Genomic DNA, 25227 nt, shown 5'->3' with positions numbered 1-25227 from the left:
TTTATAAAGTTTTACTGCATATAAAAAGCATTTGACGGTGAAAGTCGAGGCATGAGGAGGAGCGGAGGAACTTGAGAAGCCCCGGGCGTCACTTAAGTCCAATGTTTGGGAGCATTTTGGCTTCCTTGTAAATCATAATGAAGGCATAAGGGTGGTGGACAAAACCGGTGTAGGCATTGTTCAACGAGAAAGCCATACGACAATAACGACGCATCCGGCATGGCTACACATTTGAAGCGCCACCATCCCATTCTGTCAGCGATGGGAGCATCATCACAGATGCGTGAGAGATTAAAAGTCCAAATGCTGCAGACAAGCCCCCCTCTGTGAGAGTCACACAGCGACAAATCTGGCGCAGGTTCTGACAGAAGCAGTAGCAGATTGGAAGTTAGAGAGGCAAAATAAAAAAATATATATATAAATGTCACCTCAGATAATCTCAGGAAACAAAAATAACAAAGTTCTTTGCTTTAAGTGTTCTTGAAGTTCTTTAAGTAATAAATGGAACACAGTATTCTTCAACCTCTCCGTCACCCAGCCCATTATTACCACATGCTTCAAACTGTCAACAGTGGGCCCTGTTCTGAAGAAACATCATCCCAGCATGTAGTGCTGCTAGTAGCTATGACCTAAGGGGTGATGAAGTGCTTTAAGAGACTTGTCAAATACTTGCAGACCGTTGCAGTTGCATACTGCTCTAACAGATCCACAGACGATGCAATAAATCACCATTGTCCACGCTGCCATGGCCAACCTGGATATCAGGAGGGGGAGTTATGTAAATATAATGACCCTGTGAGGGCCCAGTTTTTGTCTCAGGAGAAAGCCCCACTCCTTGGCCATTACAGTGATATACAAAAGCGATTGGTTTAATTCAACATATGTCCTCATTACAAGGGAGACAACTCTTTCAGGCCACTACTGGAGCTAAGGAGGTTGAACGGGTATCTGAAAGTCCTCCCATTTCAGATGTGACGTACAATCAATGTTCTTCAGGACAGTGGTTCACCTTCATAGACCTGAGAGTCATCTATTTTCACATTTCTATTCACCCAGAACACAAAAAGCTTATTCTTCAGCCTATCCCTGGCTCCTCGGATGTTTACAAGATACATGAGGGCAGCCTGAATCCTCCCCAACCATGAAGACTGGTTTATTTGCGCCCCGTCTTCCCAGGAGGCAGAATAGAGAACAAAAGAGAAAGTAGTTCATGTCGAGGCACTGTTTCGTAAATCAGGAAAAGAGCTTGCTTTGTCCAGCACAGCGTATAACTTTCATCATAAATTTAGTCTCGATGCGTCAGGATTCAGTGCCTACAATAGTCTTTTAATCCTGGGGGCGAGTTTGACAGTCCAGTCCTGGCTCAGGCTGCTGTGGATGCTACTGACGGCCTCTGTTATCGAACCCCTGGAGTGGCTGCATCTACGGTCCCTGCAAAGGTGGTACAATGACCTCCACATGGACCCGTGTTTACACAGGTGGGTCAAGGTCAGAGTAATGCCCAAGTGTCTCATCATCTACAGCAGTGGAGGTAGTGCACAATCTTGCACGGTGCTGCATGGTGTTCCTCTCGGCTCATTCCCAGCAAGGCGAGAGGTGGTGACAACAAATGCCTCACTTGGTAAGGAGGCGTTGTCGGTCGTTAGGTCAGTCCAGGGGCTATGGAGCCCTCCGAGGACACAACAGCACATCGGTGTCCTAGATCAGACTGTCTACTACTTCTATCCCTTTCTCAAGGACATATCGTGTGCTCATTTGGAAAGAGAATACCTCAGCTGTGGTCACGAAAGTCCCCAAGGGAAGCCCAGAGGCTGTGGAAATGGGCTCATCCACAATTGGCCTACCCTGAAATTGGGTCCGTCACTGTGGCCATCGAGGGTATGGCTCCACACACTGCTCAGACTGTTGTACGGGGATCCTTGGTACCTTCCAATGAGGATGGCCTCCTGTCCCAGCTTGACAGGAAGCTTCTATGTATGGCCATTTATGGGGAGCGTTCACTTCTAATTGACCTTGAGACCTTAATATGGAGTTTGGGCATTACATTTGTATATTGGGGCAACTAAGAGCTTGTTTGTCTGCTACAGTGGGAAAAACAGGGGACGTGCACTGTCTAAAGAGAGACTCTCACCGGGTGGTTGAGACATCAGCTGCCCCCTCAAATGTAATTTTGTCATTCTACAAGTGTGATTCATACCAGCAGTGCCTAGTGACACTGCTGGTATGAATCATCCGTCTTGCTTACTGCCACTGGCAGTAAGGAAGGAATGAAACAGAACTTAAGTTACTAATGTAACAACAAGTCCATAAATTCCTGGATGATTGTTTGTGGCAAGCAGATTCGGAGATTCTGAGGTGTATACGTCACACTTCATGCATCTGCTTTTTTTAATATAAGGGTTTACTTATTCACTTTGCTTACTGCCACTGGCAGTGATCCGTAAATCCACAGAACCCTAGTTACATTCGTAATGTATGTTCAGTTTCATTAATTCCTGACTGCCAGTTTGTTACCTAAACAAATCAATATCAATAGTTTAGTTGCCTGAACATAACCGGTATTTTGTGGCCTAAACAAAACCACAGAGTTAACTGCCTAAAAATAATATTAACATGAGTTTTTGTTGAATACCTGTTTAAAACTGTAACCATAGTCCCTTAAAATGTATCTGAAAATGCAGTTTAGTTATATGGAGAAGTCATTTTGTACAAAACGGGGTTGTTGAGTGCACAAAGAAGAACATTAGTTTTGACACAAATTTAAATCAAATGAGTTGTTGCAGGGGATATTAGTAGAGAGAGAGAGTGTGTGTGTGTGTGTGTGTGTGTGTGTGTGTGTGTGTGTGTGTGTGTGTGTGTGTTAAGCTGGCTCTGTGCCCTGCAGGCTGTGATGGTCAAAAGAGGTAGAGGACAGTGTGGCTGAGCCAGAGATGAAAGCAGGAAAATGTCAAGTGATGAGGACAAGATGGACATCATTTGTTAACTATAAAGGAGCTACATTTGAAAAAGCACAGAGAAGCTCTGATAAACACACACACACACACACACACACACACACACACACACACACACACACACACACACACACACACACACACACACACACACACACACACACACACACACACACACACACACACACACACACACAAACAGAGATACTTCATTCTCTTCTCAGGTATTTCCTCTCAGAATATTTAAATATCTCTCACTAACTCTTACTGTCGCTCCATAATCATTGTCCAAACTCCTCAAAACCATGTTAACCAAATTTATATAGACTTGGCCACGCCCCTAATCATTTCAGTATTCAACCCTTAACGAAACCATTTTCCAATTTTGTCTCTATAGTTGCAAATTGTCATGTCCACTTTGGATAAACGTGTGATGGATAGTATAGAACATTGTAGTGGTGAGAGAGATGAATGTCTGCAGCCTTTAATAACGAACATGATCCATAGATAGGTAGATACAGGTAAACTGGGTATGTCACCAACAGCTATAACGTTATCTACATGCTATGTTCTATCTGGGTGTAAACACCTCAGACTGTGTTTTACACTGAAAAGCTCAAACAGCTCTCAAATCAACTAAACATCAGATTAATAACAATACATGATACAAACATAAGACTCATAACAGGAACATTTTGTAAAGGTTATATTGATGTCTGCAGGGTTTTGAATAGGCATCAACACAGTCACCGACTTTGTTATTCTCTAGTCCTAATTCTAAAGACACTGAGATTGTTCTTGCAACCACACGCTAATGCTCATCTAACCAATGGATGTATGAATAGGACTGGAGACAGCGTTGGAGGTGGAGCGTTCATTCCCTTGAAAGGTACTCAAAAAACATTTGACTTCCTGGGTAAATACTGTTACTTTTTTTTTTTTTCTCCCTCCCTCGGTCCAGCCTCGTTCTCAGGCTCATTTACAGCGTTTACGATGTGATGAGTTTGTTCATTTAACAAACAAACAAACTGATTTACAGATGTCTCTTTCCCAATGTAAGTCAATGGGAAAAGTCTTTTTGGGCTCAATTGCATCTTGCAACAGACCAGGAACTTGTTAGGGCGGCTGTGGTGTAGTGGAGAGCAAGGTAGTTCTCCAATCAGAGGATCGGTGGTTCGATACCCGGCTTCGGCAGTCGATGTGTCCTTGGGCAAGACACTTAACCCCAAGTTGCTCCCGAAGGCTTGCCATCGGTGTGGACTGGATGATGAATGAATGTTAGTTAGAGTCTGATGGTGGCACCTTGATGGTAGCCTGTCATCAGTGTGTGAATGGGTGAATGATATGTAATATACTACTGACTGTAAGTCGCTTTGGATAAAAGCGTCTGCTAAATGACTGTAATGTAATGTAATGTAATGTTATTCCACAGTTTGGCCACTATGTAAAACCCCTTCAAAGCCCAGCGACAAGCTGGTGCAGAAAAACTGTATAGTCTGAAAGCTGATAATAAACCGAAGCTGACCTATAGCATAAAATGTAAGTGAGATATGAATGAATTAACTAGAGGGCAGAGTGAGTCTGTGTGTGTGTGTGTTGGGTAAATGTTTTGTGCGTGTGTGTGTGTGTGTGTTGTGTGTTGGAAATGTTTTGCATCATGTTTTTCATTGGAATGAAAGGGGAAATGGGAATCTTTATAATATAACCTTCTGTGCAATTCACAATCAAACAAACCACCATTTGAAAAAAAAAAACATGCTGTCTATTGAAGAAATTGACAGACTGCTAAAGTTCGCTGTACAAAGCCTTATTTCCAAATGTGGTTTGCACTTATAAATTTGAGCTTTCTGGATATTTTTGGATGGATCAGGTTGTGTAATAAACTACCAATAAAACTTTGCACAAGTTTTTTTTTTTAAATCTGCTGTTGTTTTGCACACCATGGACTGCTGATACATATATAGTTCTCATTCCCCATTCATGCTCTGATGCTGAAGTTACAATTTATGGACTAGTATGAAAATGGTTATGGGGAGATGGGGGTTGGAAAACCTACTTTTCCTATTGCTATTTTAATTTTGCCTGAAGGAAGGGTAGTCAGACTATAAAGGGAGAGCCTTTTCTTTCCATTCTGAATGTATAACTTATTTTAGCCTTCCTTTGCACTATAGTAAATAGTTATATCGGAAAAACAATGCTGACTTGCACAATGATTCATAGGTGTACTTTTGCAACATTTGCAAAGATAACAGTTCTTACTCTGTCTCTGGCTGAACTGGAATTCACAAACAAGTTAAACCAATGTTGTTTGGACATGTCATGCTGTGGGTGCTGCTGGAAAACATAAATAGCCCAGCGAGGATCTTGCTTTATTTGCATAGTGAACATAAAGTTATGTCCTCCTATTCACTACCCCAATCATTTAACTTGCTTATGTAGCGTATATTTACTACCTTAGAAATAAAATATTGCACTCGTAAAAGCTATTTTCCTCCTTACAGAGGAAAATAACAAAAATAAATTCAATAATTTGTTAACAAATTTAGCAGTCTCAATATATCAGGCGTAAGTACCAAGTTCATTGATCTGTAGTGACAGACAACGACTTGGCGATAAATGGGTAATTTATTTCTAATATGATTCAATGAATTGATAACAAGATTAATAATTAAACAAGAATACAAATGATGAATGAATTAGTTCCAAATAACACAGGCAAATTATTTCAGATAGTGAAGGGAAGATTGTGATTTCCTTTATAATCCTGACGCTACTCTAACCGATAAATCTAAACTATAATCATTCAGAGCTTTATCCGACACCAGCTCTTGATCACATTAGAAGATGTCAGTTTCCTACTTTGTGCAGCGGTGTCCAGACAACTTTGCGATTGGTTCAGCCGGTTCTTTCTGCTCCGACGGAGTCGATTCACGGCTCACCAGGGGTTGTTGTATCCCGTTGAGAAAGGATGACTTCCGGTTGATGGAGTGAAGGTTCTCAGCTGTCCTCGGATGTCCACCAAATGGAGTCTCTGAATTTCACCCACTGTTGTTCCAGAGTGAACCGTGATCTCCGGGTCTTGATCCACGGCAGCAGGTTCTTGGTCCGACGAGGAGTTTGGGGCTGGATGCTGCCCTGAATCATATGATAACTGAAACTAACTCGTTGATATACTTAAACTAATCTTGTTTGGCTTAACGACAATAACTAAAGTTGAATTTACTAAAACCTCTCTGCAACTATTCCAAGTTTCTTTGTCTCTTAATGTTGGCGTGCTCTTGCTTAGTACTAATCTAACATCTTAAATAAATAAATCACATACTTTCCCCCACTATCAGATTAATAAACCTTACACACTTATCAACTTGTATATATACAAAAATGGAATTTTAGTTACATACACTTAATACACAGGATTTAACAAAGGTAATGCGGAGACAGAAATGTGCATCTGTCATGTGACTTACTAGCGAGCAAACATTTTATAACTATCGCAGAAAAATATGTCTTATCACCGATGGTCACTGGATGGCTCTGTGGTCACCCGGTGTGTCAGGTCTTTAAAGGGCATGAAACATATTTAGCACTGTTCTGCTCTCACAGATTCAGGAAAAAGATACTTTCCTGAAATCATGTTTGACCTGTTCCTAGATAAGGGAGGGGGAGAAAAGAGAAAGGTTAGTCATTTGTTCAGAGAAATACTTCAGTTAATTCCTCTGTGTTTTCACTTCCAGGCGTTAACGCCGTATCTCGCCTTGAGATCTTCCTCTCAGGGCTGTGGACTGTCAGATTTGTCACCTTTATTGCTGAAGGTGTTGAGGTACCCTCTGGTACGATGGGGGAGTCTCTGAGAAAGTGTATTTGAAAACTCCTCTGTTGTTAGGGATTCAGTAGAAGGACCCACTAGCAGACACACAGCTCTTGGTTCAGAGTATATTTCATTTAGTTCTCAAGCAACAATCCTAAGGGAAAAAAACAGTCTCGTAGTCAATAAGCAGGCAGAGGTCAAAAATCCAAAAAGTCAGAACAGAGTCCAAGGCAAAGGTATCCAAAATCCAAAATCCAAACAGGGCAGGTCAAAATCAGGCAAAGGTCAAAAATCACAGGCAACAGAATATAACAAGATTTACGGAACTCTGGAAAGGCTCAGGTATTAACTGGCACGATCTGGCAGAGACTCTCAAGGCACACCGGGCTTAAATACCCACAAACCAATCACCACAAACAGAAATCAGGTGTGCACACAAAATGGCGGGAAAACAAACAAAGACAGGGTGGAGTCAGGGCCCCATGGCTTTTCAAAACACATGACAACACCACATGATCAAAATGTAAACAAAAAGCACATGTTGCTGGAAAAACAAAAACTCAAACAGCACGGTTACTAACATCTGTAGTGTATTGGAATATCTCTGCGTCAGGGGAGATGATTCTCCAGTGTTAGATCCACCAAGCTGCTCCAGTCTCGCTACACTTAGTTTAACATTTTGGGAAATACTCTCATTCCCTTTCTTTCCAAGAGCACGGTAAAATACCCATTTCATGTCTGTGTGTTAAGAACAGAGGTGAAGTCAGGACATGGGTGGCCTAGAGAAGCATAAAGACAGGAAGCAGGGGTAGCAAAATACGAGTGATTTTGTTGAATCTTTTTGTCTATACAGTCATGAAATGACCTAAGTCCACCACGAAAATAAATAAATAATAATAATCTTTATTCATATAGCACATTTCATACAGACTAAGTAGCTCAAAGTGCTGTACATTTGAAACATTTTTAAATAAAAGATAAAAATAGATAAGATAAATAAATAAAAAACAGTAACAGAATAGCAAGTTTGTACAGAGCAACAACAACAGGAAATTTCACCATATCAATAAAACAGAAAAACATATTACATTTAAAAAATTGTATATACATAGAAGTGATTGAGTACATAAAAGATCAATTGAGGGATAGTTTTGGGACAATGTGGAGGGCACCCAAGCGCTGTTATTGAAGAATGCTTGGCGAAATAGATGTGTTTTTAGCTGAAGCTTGAAAGTGTCAACAGAGGCTGCCTCTCTGATGTTTTGGGGTAGGCTGTTCCACAGTTTGGCAGCTTATGTGAAAAAGGCTGCATCTCCAATTTTCCTTTTCGAGAGGTTTTGAGGAACTAGGAAACCAGCAGTGGAGGATCTAAGTGTTTGTGGAGGAACATAGAGCAACAGGGAGTCTGTGATGTAGGCTGGTCCTAAGCCATTTAGAGCTTTGTACACAATTAAAAGGACTTTAAAATCAATTCTGGAGGCTATAGGCAGCCAGTGCAGCGTAGCCAAGACTGGAGTGATGTGATCTCTCCTTTTTGTTCTTGTTAGCAGTCTGGCAGCAGAGTTTTGGATGAGTTGTAGCCACTATCAATAGTTTTTTATAGGAAGACCAGTAAAAAGTGCATTGCAGTAGTCTAGTCTGCTTGATATGAATGCGTGCATTAGTTTTTCTGCATCTTGCATGGTCAGTAAAGGTCTTTTGCAATGTTTCTGAGGTGGAAGAATGATACTTTGGTCACTTTTTTAATAGTCTAAGATAACCCCCAGACTTGTTATTTCTGGTTTGATTAGATGAGTCAGATGACCAAGCTTCTCCAGTAAAACATCCCTATTGGATTTGGGGCCAACTAATAGAATTTCTGTCTTGTCAGTATTTAATTTAAGAAAGTTGTTGTTCATCCAGGTATTCATTTCTGATAGGCAGGCAGCTAGTGGGCTTAAGGCATCGTTATCATTTGGCTCAACAGATAGGTACAGTTGTGCATCATCATCATTGGAAGCTACCATTATGTTTCCTGGTGATGTCACCCAGTGGGAGCATGTAAAGTGAGAACAAGAGAGGGGCAAGGCAGCTCCCTTGGCCAAACACCGAAAGTTATGTCATGTGTCAATGACACACGTTCCCCAAGACGAACATAAAATTGTCTTCCTGTGATGTATGTACCTCTCGAAGCGGAGCCAGTTTAGAGCACAGTCCGTCAGGCCAACCCGGTTTTCAAGCTGGTTTAAAAGAATTTCATACCTACCTTGTCTCCCGTGTCAAATGCGGCAGAACTGAGACCTTACCTGCATCAGTACTCTCAGATTTTGTGAGTGCAGTCTCTGTGCTGTGGTTAGCAAAATTAGCTTTTTGAAATTTTCAGAATGTTTGTTTTCAATTAAAATTATTTACAGAATATTTGCTTAAATATGAGAGGTTTGATATGGGTCTATAATTACTCAAGGTTTCACAGTCTAAATTTGACTTCTTCAGTAGTGGTCTAATAACAGCGGTTTTGAAGGTATCAGGGCAGATTCCCATTTCAAGGGATGCGTTAATTATTTTCTGGACTGGGTTTGAGATGCTATTGAAAACTTTCGGGAAGAACCGTGAAGGAATGGGGTCAAGACAACAGGAAGTTGGTTTGCTCAGATAAACGATTTTACAAAGTTCTGGGATTGAGATGCTGGTGAATTTGCTCATGGTTGCCTGCCTTTGATGAGGTTGAATGCCTGATTTGTCTGCAGGTTTAGCTAAAATGTCTGACTTCCTTACCCTGTCTGTGGCTAGCAGCCCCAAACCCATTGGTTCTTACTGAATATATAAATCTGTAAAAACCAAAAACGTTTCAAGTTTAAGAAAAAAGTTTCACTAATTTCCGGGTATTTTCCTTTAAAAACAGAGTTTTAAAAAGAAAACAATCTCTGTCCACACTCGAAATGATTTCCATCCAGACTTGCTCCCCTGAAAACAAATATCAAATGACTATTCACGTGCACTGAGCATGCGGGTGCTGGTGTAAACAGGATTGGTTGCTTGGTTACATTTAATACGAGTATTACACTACACTTAAATTTAAAAAAACGGTTGTGCTTGATACTTCCTCTAAAATCTTCCTCTATAAACTCAAACAGACACATTTCGTGGAAGGTTTTAGAAGTTATATTTTTCAAACTTAGTTACAACACTGCACTCCTATAAACCTCAGTAGTAGTGACTTCATGAACTTCTTTAATGATAAGATTCTAACTATTAGAGACAAAATTAATAATCTCCTGCCATCAACCAGTACCGATTGATGAAATCAAATACAATAACCTTAGATGGCTTCTCTTCCATCGACCTTCAACAATTTAATTTAACCCTTTCTAAGTCCAAACCTTCCACCTGTCTCTTAGGCCCTGGCCACACTCTCTCGTTTTCCTGGCTACAGTGCTGAAGAGAAACCTGGGGATTAAACAGTAGAACAACAGGAGCAAGTACCAGGAGTTTAGTTTTACTTAAAACAAAGCAATGACAACTGTGTTAACTGCATATCGAATTAATCAGAGCACACAGGGCCAAAATGCCTATTGAGTTACCATACAACTGGTTGCTGACAAACAATGTCGCATTTATAAGGCTTCTTTTAATTAGAATATGGCACTGTGCTCACATTTATATAATTATATAAACATTGCATCACTTCCAGCTAACTTCATGAAGAACAATGAGGATCTGTTCTCCATAAAACACAAATATTTTTTGGTCTAGCTCAGATACGTTAGAATGTCATTCACTATTTGTTTCATTACCTGTTTGTAACCAGTACCTACAATGGTATCTTCACTTGTGTGTGTGGAGAGGCTAAACCCTGCACTCGGTGAAACACGAAAGCAGAGGATATATTGTTTGTATGGGATTTTAATTAGGAGTTATCAAGAATGATAAACCATGCTGCTCAAATTTAGCACATGGGATTTGATGAAATATACAAAAAAAATAAAGAATATATTGAGCCTCATCTGTCAAAGTGTGATTATGTCTTTTTCACTACGGTGTCCCCTTCGCCTCTAGTCTTTGTGCTAAGCTATGCTTAACATGTCCTGGACCTACTATATATCAGTATGCACACACAGAGAGGAGATTGCTATTGATCTGAAAAAGCCAAAATGTCAAAGAGTTTGTTGCACCTTCAGCTTCTATTTTAGTGAAATATTACTTTCTCTCTCTTTCCTCCTCTGCCTGAATGACGCACAACCGCATCATCCATTACACCCTCCCATTGCCTCCTACCGCTACACCCCTCACCCACCCAACCACCCAAACCTCGCTGGGAGTCATGTTCCTGGCTGTTTGGGAACTTTGAAGAACTCATCTCAGTCTTATTAGTCAGGCACTTCTGCACCAAGACCCGCAGGGAGTTTAGACCTCACCCTTCCTTCCTTCCTCCTGTACTCTCGCACTTCCCTATGGTTTGCTGTGAAACATTTAGAGGGCATTTTCACACCTGAGGGGGAATCATGACAGATATAGACCAGACATCTGACAGGCCAGTACTTTGTCACATTCCATAGGGTATCCAAATGAAGGATCATATGGCATATCAGTGTGTTGACACTTTTTGGGAATAAATGTGTCAAGAAGTACGTTAAGACATTTATAATAATTTTACTGAAGCTTTGTTAGATCTCAGTGTCAACCCTAAAATGAATGTAGTTAATTGGGTTGAATACATTGAATATCATGGTTTTATGTAAAACTGCATTAATTGACGTTTTATGACTTGGAGAAAACAGGCTGTATACTCCACATATTATACATACCATTACATAAAAACAATATGTGGAACATGTGTCTATAAATTCATGCAGCAAAGGAGGAATGAGCATTAGCATTCAGTTGGAGCTGTGTTTGTGTAAACCTGATGAATGTACGATCTGTATTCTCTCTCTTTTAGCTCTGTTTTTGGTCTCTACCAACCCAGAGAGAAATTAACGAGTCTCTTAAGCTGCTAAATGCTCCACTTTGTTCACAAGCTAGTTGCTATCTTTGTCTGCCTTTCGTTTGGAGCTGGAAAGTGTACAGTGGTTGCTGGCTGACAGGTTTGGCTGGGCCCGGGACAAAATTCTCTCAATGGGCCCCCCCCAAAAAAAAAAACACAAGTACCAGGACTTTCTCAGTCCCTACCCTACCCTTAAATGACGGAAATTCAAAAAAATACTCATACTCATACTCATACATACTCATACAAAATACTCATACTCATACTCATGAAAATACTCATCCTCTCTAGCCTCTCCTATAAAGGTGAACATATTTCTGATAAAAATGGGCTATATCTAAATTAACAGGGGTCAAAATGAACCATTTAAAAATATGAACAAATTGAAAACCCCTTAATTTGACGATTTAACACAGAAAAGAATAGACTGATCAACTTGGCTAACTCTATCCCAAAGACTACAAAATCTGTTTAAAAATCTAAATATTTTTTTTGTTCCCAAAATTGTCAAACAAACACAACCACAGAATTCCCTTGTGCAGCTCCCAAACACATGACGTCGGGATGACAAGCCCATTTATTACGGATAAACCAAAAGGATTATTTACAACTTTAATTGGATAGGCTATGGATATGGACTGAGTGAAGTTATGGCTTTCAGAATCATACCACAATAAAACTCACGCTATTGTATTCACTTAGAGCTCATTAACTGCACATTTCATCGACCATTTTTCACTTGACCAAGGGGAATCATGTCAAGGGTACTTTTATTTATCGCCAGACCCGCGTTTATGTGCTGAACTTCCAGAGAATGTTTGGGGAACAAGGCGGAGCCCATTCATCTGGCGAGTTTCAAGTTAACGGCAATCAGAAACTAAGTTACAGGCTACCCCAAAACGTCATGTTTATAACCCATTCGTTACATCCAACTCTATCTAAATGGCAATTTCACATGTTGCCATGCCACTGGCTTATTTTAAACCATGAGCCGCGTTACACTGGCTGTAATTCAGCTGACTGGGAATGATTCTCAAATCAATTCAGCCTGATTGGTCAGGCGTGCCTGCCTGAAACATTTGATTTGGACATGGGCCTATTTGCGGGGTAATGTGCATATTCTAAGATTCAATTAGATATAGGCGTATGAAACACAGTGTAATAAAGCCGTTGTGGTTATCAAATTATTCAATGCCCCCTGTCTGTCTGATATTGATCTCCGTGTGACTTGCTCATGTGGTGCTGCGCTAATATGTTTGACACGCCGCCTGTGCCTGTGTTACTTGACGACGGGGCTGGAAAAAGTTGGCCGTGTCTTACCTGGCTGTGCTGCACAGCTGCCTTTTCTGGTACCTGCAGCATCAGTCTTTTCTGAAATATTTATAAAGAGATCCCCTCAGGCTTTCGGCTTCTTCCTCTCTTTTCGCCTTTCTTTTTTTTTTCAGGGCTCCTGACTTGTGCATGTTGAATCAACTCGCGCACTGACCACTAATGGAATGATGACGAAAACAGTTTTTTCTTCTCCAAAGACCAAACCATTTTGGCATAGGGGTGATAGGGGGAACATTGGCCGTTTTTCATGCAAGGGCAATGAAGGCAAACAATCTAGGAGTCATTAATTGAATGCAAATAAAGCACTTTTCTTCTCTAAATCAACACATTTTGAAGTATACATACAATAATTAATCCCAACTTCATGGGGGTCCAGTTATGGGCCCCCCCATTCCAGGGCTCCAGTCCAGGGCCCGGGACAAGTTGCTATCTTTGTCCCCCTTTCGTTTGGAGCTGGGCCTGAGTGGTTGTATCACAACTTTTCTCTGAAAACAGCTGCCGGCTGCTTCTGGGAGTGTTGAGACTGATTCAAAAATGTGGGAGCTGTAACATCAAAACTATGAGCTGAAATAGACTAGTAAGTTCTGCAGAGCTGAAACCCCACAGTTAGTGAAGAGTGACTGCGAGTGATCTTTCATATTCACAACTGTCGCTTGATCCATTGGTAATGAAAAATATATGTTTATTCAATCTGAATGAAGGTTAAAGAATGGAGAATTTTATTGATTGTAAATATGGTCCGAGATGGGGATGCACCAATACAGGTATATCGGTCCGATACTGAATGAAATAGCTGGATCGGTGAAAATGGGGCTGATCTATTCAATTACTTATATGTCTATATAAGGAAGTGAAGTGGACACAAGAGGCAGGGAACTTCAAAATAAAACAGGAAACATACTAAAATAAAACCAAGATCGTGACATTATAATAATTTATTTATTTATTTATTATATACAGTATAACTATTTGTCAAAAAAAAAAGTTCTTCTGTTTTTTTAATTAATCTGTGTTTAGGTGGAGCCTGATGTTGCCATCAACAAAAAGAATGATCCCAGTCTCTTCCACACAGCTTCAGCTTATCGATTAAACATATGGGATTGTTACTTGGTATTGGCTGATACCCTAAGGTATCACTATTGGTATCTTGATTTATAGAGTTGGATCAGTGTATCCCTAGTCCTAAATTAATCCTGATTTATCGTTTCAGCCACAGGGTTGAGAAAGTTAATTAAACAAGTCACTGCAAACCCATACTCCTCTGTCAGTAGCTCACCCCTGTCACTCACCTCTCAGCCACTCCCACCTCACCTGCCGGTCACAGCTCTGCCCCTTCTCTCCTGCCACTCCAGGGGTACATCCCAAGTCTCTTATTTGTCGTCTCCTCGCTTGAACCGGAAGTCGTTCTGCACCGCCATGTTGACGGCCGTCCCAAAGCTCTTATTTTGGCTCCGAGGAGCGAGGATCGAGAAGCGAGGAGGGATCTCCGAGGAGCCATGAGCGAGGATGCACGAGATCATCCTTTCAGGAAGTGTTGTGAGGGCCGACACGCCCCCTCATCGTTAATAAGTTATTTGATTGGACGCTGCAGCCGATCGTACTGATCTGATATAGCTCATCATCATTGGAGTTTTTATACCAGAGTGAGGACAGATCACAGATTGAAAAGTCAGAGAGAGTTAAAGAGTTTCAGTTGGAGTCTGTTTGTCAGTAGAAACACTTTATACATAATGTCTTGTCATTTCCATTCAGTCCTGTTAGGCTGATAATTCAGTGTCGGTTTGATGAGTTATGTAATTCCAATTTACCCCGAAACATTGAGCCTAATAAATTAATTCCAGTGTTTAGGAGAAACCATAATCATATTCTGGATTATTTGATAAGACATCACAATCCGACTTTATTAATAATTAATAAATAAGACAAACGCATTTCGCCGGTAGAAATCGGTGCGCTGCGCTTATGAAAAAAAAATACTAAGAACATAGTATAAATGCACAGAGCACAGTATAAATACACAGAGCACAGTATAAATACACAGAGCACAGTATAAATACACAGTTTGTTAAACAGGTAACAGGCTGCAGTATAAATACTCAATGCAGTTTGTTAAACAGGTAACAGTGTCATTATTAATATTAGTACAGATGATTACTTTGTGTCATAATACATTCCTGATGATTACTGGCAGTGATGATTACTTTGTGTCATAATTAATATTAATACAGTGATGATTACTTTGTGTCATTATTAATATTAGTACAGTGATTATGTGTGCAGACATAAAATCAAAAGTCTCTCCAGCTGTTAAAGGCGACTGATCAGCTGTGATAAGCGGCCGCAGTCTCATGTCTCTTAAAACACGTTTCCTCATTTCCTCTCTCCTCGATTGGTTTCCTTGCGTCTCTCCATGCATCCCTGGTGGGCGGGACTAAGACGCAAGTGAGGGAATCGAGGAGGCAATTTAAGAGACTTGGGATGTACCCCATGATCTCACTCACCTAATCAGTTCATTCAGTGCACCTGTTAGCCACACCCACCTCATCAGCTCCATCACCCTCACCTCCTCACTCTGCTGCCCCTGCTCCCTTTAGTATTTAAACCCCAGTCTCACACACACACTCGTGTTTGGACTTCTCCGCCTTGCTCCTGCCCCGGTTGCCTTACCACACCCGTGACACAAGCAATAAAAGTACAGATTTTAATAAATCATTTTGACTACAGAACATCTAAATCAATACCAATTTTCACCTGAAGCGTTAATCCATTATGGGCTGCTTTTACAAAAGCTGCATTCCGCCTTACCAACATCTTATGAACAGCCACATCTCCCATCTTCTCCTTCCAAGAATCACAACAATCAGTAAGAAACAAACAGCTTAGAAACTGTAAGAGACAAACCTTTTCATTTGTAAGGTGAGACACTAAAGAAATGTTGCATCAAACTTAGTCACACAAAACATTATACATATTAGTGGGTTTTTTTGGTTGGTCATCTTTGCAGCAGTGGAGCCTATCTGAAATCAATTACACCTCTGGTTACATTCTCTCTAAGTGAAGCAGAGCGAATAAAAAACCGGGTACACCTACATTTATTTCTTAACTTGTAAAGAGTTTAAAGTTATGAATCTTGAAATTACCGACTGGGATTTTCAAAGGGAAGAAATCAAACAAGGGAATTGATATGTAAAAGTTGTGTTTACAGCATGTTTCCTCTGGCCCAAGTGGCCAAAATAATATCAGTTATTGCAGGTTGAAGTATTATTTCAGTCCCCCGTGATAATGTAACGGAGGCCAACGTGATTGTACATTGAGAAGGTCACCCTTCCTCCACTGGAACAAAATGTTTCTAGTGAATGTGATTCTGCTGCAGCATGTTCAATAAAGCATTTGTAGGAGCCATGTCAATCTTATTTTGGTCAGATTGTATTACGTGTATTAGTTGTGTGACTGGACGGGTGCAACGGCACCACACGGACTACCTTTCTGCCAATCAGAGCAGGACCACTTTTAACCCTAACCTTTCCCAGACTTCATTCCTGGTCTTGGCTGCTGCTCCTGGCTCGCTTTTAACTGGACTATAGCCTGGGCCACCGGTCGCCTAATTCAGAGCTTCCTCAGATCTGAATCAACTGGCACAAATATCTAACACTTTGAGCACAAGCTGTTTAGACCTTTCTAGTCATCAACAACATGAATATAGCGTTGACTTGTGGTGCTAATTCTAAGGAAGTGGTTGTGTATCTGACTATTTTTTACTTGCAATCATTCACTGTAGGCCAATAAATTGCTCTGTGGGGCTCTATGTGGGTGTTGATCAGTTGATGGTCAGTAGGAATACAGCTGATGTATCACAGCCCATAATAAATAACTCTTCAGGAGAAAATGAGAATTGATTTTGATGTTCTGCAGTTTAAATTATGTATTCCAATCCTTACTTTTACTGTTGGCACAGACAAATCTCTGATTTCCTTTTTCAACAGCGCGCGCATAAAAGTACATAATTTACCCACAAACAACAAGAAGATGAATCTGAAACTTCATCTATAACCATCAAACATGCTCATACACTTTCAAACAGAAAACAGCAAAGGAAATAGCAACACAAATATTAATGACCTGAAGTAAAACTTTGACATTTAGTGTTAGATGTACTAGTTTACACTGTCCTATGAATCAGACTTGTTGCAGAATCTACACTGAGATCTATCACAGTTTGAAATTCCCTCTGGACAAGTTTTAAATTTTTCTACAAAAACATGTTTACACAGAGAGACAGTTTACAGTTTACATATGTCTGTCTGAATATTCCTGTATTCACTCTCTGCTTTGATTGGCTTGTGTTACATATTTTGTCTGTATTTATTCATGTTATCATTTATTTCATGTTCGGTCCGTTTCCTTATTTCTTAAACCTTCTCTGGACACTATTGTCCCTTAGTTTTACTTTAGGTTTTAAAGAATAACTTTAACTCCAAAAGCACCATATGACATGAACTCCTCTAGTTAAATGACTGGGGCTTCTCCATAAATAGCAATAGTCCATTTGGCTCTCTCCTTTAACAGGAATAATTATTGGGGAATCATGATTGCCCATATACTGTACACACACAGAGAATCTTGACAGAAGAAAGCAGCAAAATGTAAATGCTAAAGAATTCGCATGAGGCAAGTTCATACTGAATGCTGTAAAGGGTGTCCTGTTCTCCCATAAACATGCTCAACATGAGAGGCAGGCTGACCTTTTCATAGAAACAGGGCTGAAGCAGACAGGAGGCTGCCAGCACAGAGCCAAGGTTAAAGGAAAGAGAGAAACAGGACACAATTTAACAGTCAAGGCAAATTAAATCACTGTTTTAGATTCCCACAATGTAGAGGGAACCTCATTACCATAATATACTGTATGTACCTTGAACCTGACCTTCAAAGCCCTGTGGATGGTTAAATGTGCAGAGTATGCCCTTGACTCTAAGCACGATTACAGATTTTCATCTTTGGACCATTTAGCCTATTATGTGAGACAGACGTTGATGAAAAAGGTCTTTGGGCTGGCAGACGTTCCCCATGGATAAGTGCTAAATGAAATTCCATCAGGCTTCTGGTGTGACCCAATTACATGCCCAAAATAATGTGAGATTAGCTTCCAGTGTCATTTATGTTCTATTATACAGCATACAAAAGGCAGGTAATTTAGTAATTCACAGTGTTTTTACTCACTCACTCACTCAAATTTCAAAATTCTATTTAACTAAAAACTTTCTTGAGGTGTTTTTTGCCTTTACAGAAAAAGATGATGTGGCAAATAGATTATGGAATCATGTTATTATGCAGAATACATTGTCAATATAACAGCTGCTGACGGCGTGTTCCCAGATATATATTTATACTGTCTATGTCTCTGGATAGCATGAAATCTGACCAATATGTGTATTTCATCAGTGTAACTAATCGCAACAGACATGGTTGTGATTTTCTCCAAACCAATTGATGGACACACCCCTGATTTGCATTCGTAAGTTCACTTAATATTTGCTTAACAATTGAATGGAAACACTGCTAAAGGGTTGCTAAGATGTCAAACAAAGTCGTCAGATGCAACACTGAATAAAGGCTCCTCTATGCCTTACGTCCACTGAATCTGGCAGTGTTACATTTACAATATGGCTCATTTGCGGTTTCATAATCCACTGAAAGGGTTTCAGTGTGAGTGTATGTTCTTCAGCAGACACTTATCTAGCAAGCATATGGCACTGCCTAGCACAGCACTTGTTTTCAGCTCATTTAAATGTGGTCAGATGTTTTGTGGCTGTTCTTTATTCAGTTTAATTACGTGACTACCTCAAGCAGCAATCCAGCTGTAAAGCCTTTGCTCCATAGTGCTATGATGTGTCATACTTGCAGCTGTGAAAAGGGCGTGTATACTCAAATGTTCTAGTCTTAGTTAAGATTTTGCTGCAGCGTTGTGAACCATTTGAAGACTTTTAGTACTATTTGCAGGTCTGAATAGAGTTTTTAGCTTACAGTATAAATAAGTCGAGAAAGAGAGTGTGTGTGTGTGTGTGTGTGTGTGTCTGTGTGTCTCTGTGTGTGTCACACTGCAATAATTAGCTCATCTCAATCACCTGTGTCTCATCAGCTAATAAAGGTTTCCAAATATATAATATCATTAACACCAGAGAGAAAAGACTCGGATATGAAAATGTGAGCAACAGAGACGGGAGCTGGTATTGTTTGCTGTCCTGGGGCAGTTGCTTGGAGTTCATGTCACTTTCAGCCTCTTATGGCCAAAAGTATAAGTCTGTATACTTCCAGAGTCAGTGTATGAATAAGCAGATTTCTTTTCTTTTTTTTACCTGAAATTGTGAAGATGTTTTCTGATTTGGTGAAAAGTGAAGGATAGTTCACACTGGGTGGATTGGCAGGTTGACTCTCAACCAGGAGACAGCTGTTCGTGTCCCATACGGACTAGTAGTAAAAATGTACATTTTGTCAAGTCCGTCTTTAGAACGTGAAGTTAACTTCAACCACAATCTTTTCTCTAAATCTAGTAGTTTTTATTGCTTGAACCTAACTTCCGGTGAAGACGGAAGTTTATTTTGAAAAGAGACTATGAATGTTAGGAGCGTTAGTTGACATGTCGTCAATGATCCGTCTCCAGCAGCGCGGTGTCTTAACATTTTTCTATGTTAACAGGCCATATGGACCCTTAAGAGGTGTATTTTTGATCTCTGTTCACGCCGATTTCCCATGATTGGAAATGTAATTGTAGTTTTTTGAATTTTAGTGAAAATGGCTAGGCTAATCCCTGAGAAAAGTCATAGCACACCATTCACAATCATTATGCTCGGGTAAATTTGTAGGTGAGGCTGTGAAAGGAGTAGTGCAGTGAAAAATGTGATGTAAGAAGGAGGAGGAGAAGAAGAAGAAGAAGAAGAAGAAGAAGAAGAAGAAGAAGAAGAAGAAGAAGAAGAAGAAGAAGAAGAAGAAGAAGAAGAAACCTGTTGCATTATAGTCAGTGTGCTTTGCAAAAGGCTTTTAGACTTGTTCCTAGCAGGCACACTGAATAGTAACATAATGAAATGGGCAGACAAAATATTCAGACAGACAGTATCAAGTAATGTTTAAGAGTCATGATCAAACTGGTTTATACTCATTCCTTTGTCTGACAACTGAAACCCAGTGAAATAAATTGTGAATTCAGCTTACAGACACAGTAACAACTGAATATACAATCAAAGTCAAAGACAATTGCTAATAAATGTAGCCATTGTTATACGTCAACGGTGAATTTCAGGCTTTAGAAACTCGTGCTGCTCCAGCAAAAACAGAGCATAAAAATACATGACATATTATATGTAACATCCAGTGGACATTGGGCATTACATCTCATTCCTCTGTCGATGATGCTTCACATCCTTGTTATACAGCATATTGAACACAAGGTTAAGTCAAGGGTATCAGTATTTTTCTGACTTCCACAATGAGACCCCTGCCATCATCTTCACTGGTTTTCCTGGAAAAAACGGGAAAAACTGTGAATCCAAGGCAATGGTATAAGCTCAGCTATTTAACCCTGCTGCCTTCAGAGAAGCATAATGTGCCATTTGCCCATCCCCAAAATGTTGATTTGTCTGAGGAATTTAAAGTTAAGGGACTTTGGGGGTGCTGGGGAGTTCATAATTGTGCTAAATGCTTCTTCTGTGCTTTACTTTAAGCGAAGGCACTTCATAACATGCACTTGACAATCATTTCATGGTACATAAGTCAGAGACAGATTCAATGAACAGCAACAAGAACACCTCAGCTGGTGCTAAACTAATGGCTGAGAGAGGCAAAGCAGACAAGGCTCATTTATCAATAGAGGCAATGGTGTGTAATATACTGTGAAATATAACAAAGCATGGGGTGCCCGTTTTGCAGTTTTGTCTTTGGGTGCACGTATTTGTGTGCATCTTGTAACAAGAGAGGACATGCTGTCACAGTAACACATAATCAAACATGACTGCTACTGTAAAGGCTAAATGGTGACAGACTGTCTGAGTGTCAATGCTAAATAGGTATACCCAGACACTGAATATCAATCACACACAAGTCAATCAAGTCCTGTATGAAAGTCATTATTCTTCAGAAAACATCCAAACCCAGCTTGTGTGTCTTCCCATGAAACCAGCAGACATTTTTATTGATAATCTTGTTTGATTTAAAGGGACACTCCAGTGATGTGGTATTGCACTTCCACAAACAGAAGCAGATGCTCCAAAGCTCAAGGAAAACATCCTTCCTGGTAAACACCCATTCTTTCTTTATTTGTTCTGTTATAAAGCTGTAGTTCAACCAAACTGATGGAAGTCAGAGAGACGGCCAAAATAACTTAAATAAATTCCACTAAGGTGTTGGCCTACAGTCTACATTAGCCATCTGTGTGTTTACTGTGACAATAACCCAGGCTCTACTTTCCTTGTACGACACCCAGGAAACTACATCGCCCGAAGGAGAGCTTATGGCAGTTCTGGAAGACCCACTTTCAGCTGCAGCAGCTCAAATACAGCCAGCAACACTTCACCATATCTGGTGAGGTGTTGCTGGCTGTATTTGTTCTGTTGGGAGCCTTCTGTTGCTCCCATTAGACCCACCGCCAGCCCATTGTAACTTGTGTTTACACTCTGCGCCTCTGTTTTTCTTAGAATATGGATAGTTAACCCAAGGAACATAGTCCACTATTTCAGAAACAACAACAACAACAACAATCAAACTAATACTCAATCATAATTTACATTGAGTTTCAGAGGTTAGTGGAACAGCAGCTAGCTCAGATGTGAAATACGACTTTGGCTTTTGACTAGCAAACTGATTTTGACATGTAGAATCAATGGATTGCCCCTTTAAACTTGTCTTAAAGAAATCATTATGTCCCGATAGACAACTTAAACATCCATGCTAGGGTTAGTATTGTTGAGGAACAAGCAGGAGTATGCTATATTTTAAGAAAAATGAAAAACCTAGCAGCAATAGCCCCAAAAGTTGCTAATTCTAGTAACAAAGACATCAATGGGGCAACACTGACAGCCCGTCGCTCTAGGCCACCCTCCAAAGCTCCATTCCCCCCAAAATAGGATCATTCATTCAGGCTGAGTGAACTTATTGGACAGGCTTTTTTGTCAGACTATCTGATATATTAGTGGCTGTAGGGATGTAATGACATTGAATGTTTGAGTGATTTTGATTATTGTCCCTTGTAAATAAGCCCTTTTCCCAGCAGCCATTTTGTCATGTCACAGCAGTGTAAATGGTGAAAATAATTATGATCCCATTTAGAGTGTCACTGTCATTCCAGTAAGCCAGTATGCCCATGGCAAAGCCCTGGCCCACTTTAATGGCACAGGGCCATGATTAATGTTATTATTACACGTTTGTTAACCCTGCAATGACGTGTCAGTCTGGCTGCATTGAAACGGGCCTGTTACCCCAGAGGCTCCATGATAACACTAGAGCATACACTGTTTGGGGCAAAACACAGTCTCAAATTGTACAGACTCTAACCTTAGTCGGCTGTGGTGTGGATCTCTTTAAAGCTTGGGTTTACTCCATTATACGTGGATTCTGGTTCATGGGCACTTGGGTCTTATTTTCGTAGTTTTGGTTAGAAATGGTGACATGAAAGGAACCACAAGCAGTCAGTTTAACCAGATGATATAAACCACCAAGGTACCACAATGTAAACTGAACCAGGGAGTCAATCTTAACTGCAATGGATGCGTACCCATCAGACAGTTTTATTATTCTTTATGATGATTTGCCGCGTTTCCAGATCTCAGCAATGAACTTGATGAATATGCTAATATTTCGATGAAAACTTAATGAACCAAGTTGTAATGAACCAGAATTATGTTTTTAAATTAGGCTAACAACTGACAGCAACATTTTTTTATTATGGATGATATTCATTTTTTTTTTACTAATTTTGCCATGATTGTTGTCTCCATATGAGTCTCTCGTATATTTTGTTATATTTTCCAACCTTGTGCAATCTGTCACAACCTGCTAATATCGCCCTGGAACTTTGCAAGTTTTGTGACTTATGTTTTTCATTTTGATCTTCTTTTGCTAAATTTCATTCCAGTCTATAAAGGGAAAGTGCATTCCGTCAAGGATGACATCCACTTGGCATTACTGATTGTTTCTGTTAGTAGGACAGGAATGTAAGGCAGCTCCTGAAGTCATCTCCAGGTAGATACAAAAAGCCAAGTTCATGTGCTTTACTCTGGATTTGTATCAGTGTTACTCCATCAGTGGGAGCTTTACCCACTTTGTCTCTCCTCATAGTTGCTCCACATGTAGGACCAAAGCATCTTTACATTTCATCTTACAGGATGTGCAGGTTTCATGTTCATAACTGGCCCAAAATTGTTCTGAGATTGTTCGACATGGACTGGAGATGGATCGGGGATCAAACTGCTGATCTTCTGATTGAAGATTAGAAGATTTTCCTGGGTGGACACTCTGTCATGTATGGTTGCCTGGAGGAACACATATATCCACGTTATGTAAATGTCTGCTTGAGTGTGTCAGTCGTCCAGGTGCTGTTCCTCCCAGGTAGAGGTGGGGATGGCGCTGTAGGGGTCCATGATGACCTTGGCGCAGCGGATGATCATGGCCACCAGCAGCAGACAGAGGAAGGCGACGCAGGCCAGAGTCAAGCCCTGGTCCACGTCCACGAAGGCTGGTTCTGCAGTACCCTCCACCTCCATGACTGCTGGAGTCTGCTGCTGCTGCTGCTGCTGCTGTCCTCAGACACGCCTACACACCTGGCTTCCATCCTGAAGACCTGACTGGAGATACCCAGAGAGAGGAAGAAGATGGATATGTTAAGTCATATAGTGGACAGGGGGATGTGAGGGGACAGAGACTTAAGCCATGACAGAAGCCATCACAAAACGTTCAAACATGCATGAGGCCACATTCACATCAGCTACATGTGTTTTTTTCTGTGATTCTGATCGTTCTCCACAAATGTGACTGATAGTTTCCAATCAGATTAGAGGAGTGGAGCAGCATCCTTCTGTAATCACTCTGCTTCCACCACACGAGGTTCTCTGTCTGCTGTCCCCTCACCTTGAGAAGGCATGCCCTGCTTCTTTCTATAGACAATATTATGAATGCTACGTTATAATCTTTAGTGTACATTTTAGAATTCGTTAAGGTAAAGCAACTCTGAACAGATTTTGGAAATAACCTGTGGTAAAGCCCAAGGCATGTACTGTTATTATCTATATAAGTGGAGTATATTAGCGGTTGGCTGAAATGCACTGAGGTGTACATTTTTTAGCCTCTTGGCCAACGCAAACACTGCAGGAGTGTTGGTCACTGTGGATACACCATCACACACATTCAGTAAATCCAAATTAATGTCACAATTATTTTTGGAAATTTGTATAGACAAGAAGCTTTTTGAAGGCAAAAATGATCAGATCTGTGATTTTAAAGTTCAAAAGCTTTCTGTAAAATATGAACATTTATTCACGTTATGCAGTGTGCATTTGCAAAGCAGTTTTAAACCAGTTCAGGTTGCTTCGTATTTGTGTGAATATTGGACTAACCAAAATGATGGACAAATCGTTCACATTTAGATCATGTGATACACATTTGTGACTATTTTGAGACTAATTTCACTTCATATTAGGTTGGCTAGTTCGTGGCTGCAAGAGTCTGGGCTGGTTGAAACAACATGCGAGAAAATGTTACACATTACCCTTAGCAAAGCCTTTGTAATTCAGAATGCCTTCATTTTAGGAGATAATGAGTGACGGGAGGATGCCTCTCTACATTTTGAAGAGAGCATCAAATGATGTAAAAGAGCAGGGGAAGTCCATCAGATCTGTGGCAAAATTGTATGGCATATGCCATTAGGCAACTTCTCCAGCTGCTCAAACTGTGCTTGTGATCTATCAAAAGAGTCTGTGTGGACAGTTTAGGGGGAAAAAAGTAATTTCACAACTTCCTGTTTTGTCTCCTCACGAGGAAGAAGTTGAAAACCGATTGTGAGTGTGCTACATGAAGGGAAATAAAAATGTTTAATGTTCCTGCACTACAATGTCTTAAAGTGCCAAGTGAGTAATTCACTTTTTGTAATTCTCTGAATTGATGTTAATGTTTTACAAGTCAAACGTTTT

At 40.4% G+C, this 25227-nt stretch overlaps 1 protein-coding gene across 1 annotated transcript; it reads right to left on the bottom strand.

Annotated features, from left to right (window-relative positions):
* Positions 1-23567: 23567 nt before the first annotated feature.
* On the bottom strand, positions 23568-23884 carry LOC129106987 (cortexin domain-containing 1 protein-like). The gene has a single exon (XM_054618312.1). It carries the CDS (start codon positions 23803-23805, stop codon positions 23623-23625), a length of 183 nt encoding a protein of 60 aa, XP_054474287.1. The 5' UTR covers positions 23806-23884; the 3' UTR covers positions 23568-23622.
* Between the last annotated feature and the right edge of the window lie 1343 nt (positions 23885-25227).

This window comes from Anoplopoma fimbria, chromosome 2 (assembly GCF_027596085.1).
Source record: "Anoplopoma fimbria isolate UVic2021 breed Golden Eagle Sablefish chromosome 2, Afim_UVic_2022, whole genome shotgun sequence".
Lineage (NCBI taxonomy): Eukaryota > Metazoa > Chordata > Actinopteri > Perciformes > Anoplopomatidae > Anoplopoma > Anoplopoma fimbria.
Note: the sequence above shows the minus strand (reverse complement) of the source record. Positions and strands in the feature narration are given on the sequence as shown.

What these genes read in the sequence shown, in the direction of transcription:
- LOC129106987 (XM_054618312.1), bottom strand. Translation starts at nt 23,805, where the DNA reads ATGGAGGTGGAGGGTACTGCAGAACCAGCCTTCGTGGACGTGGACCAG.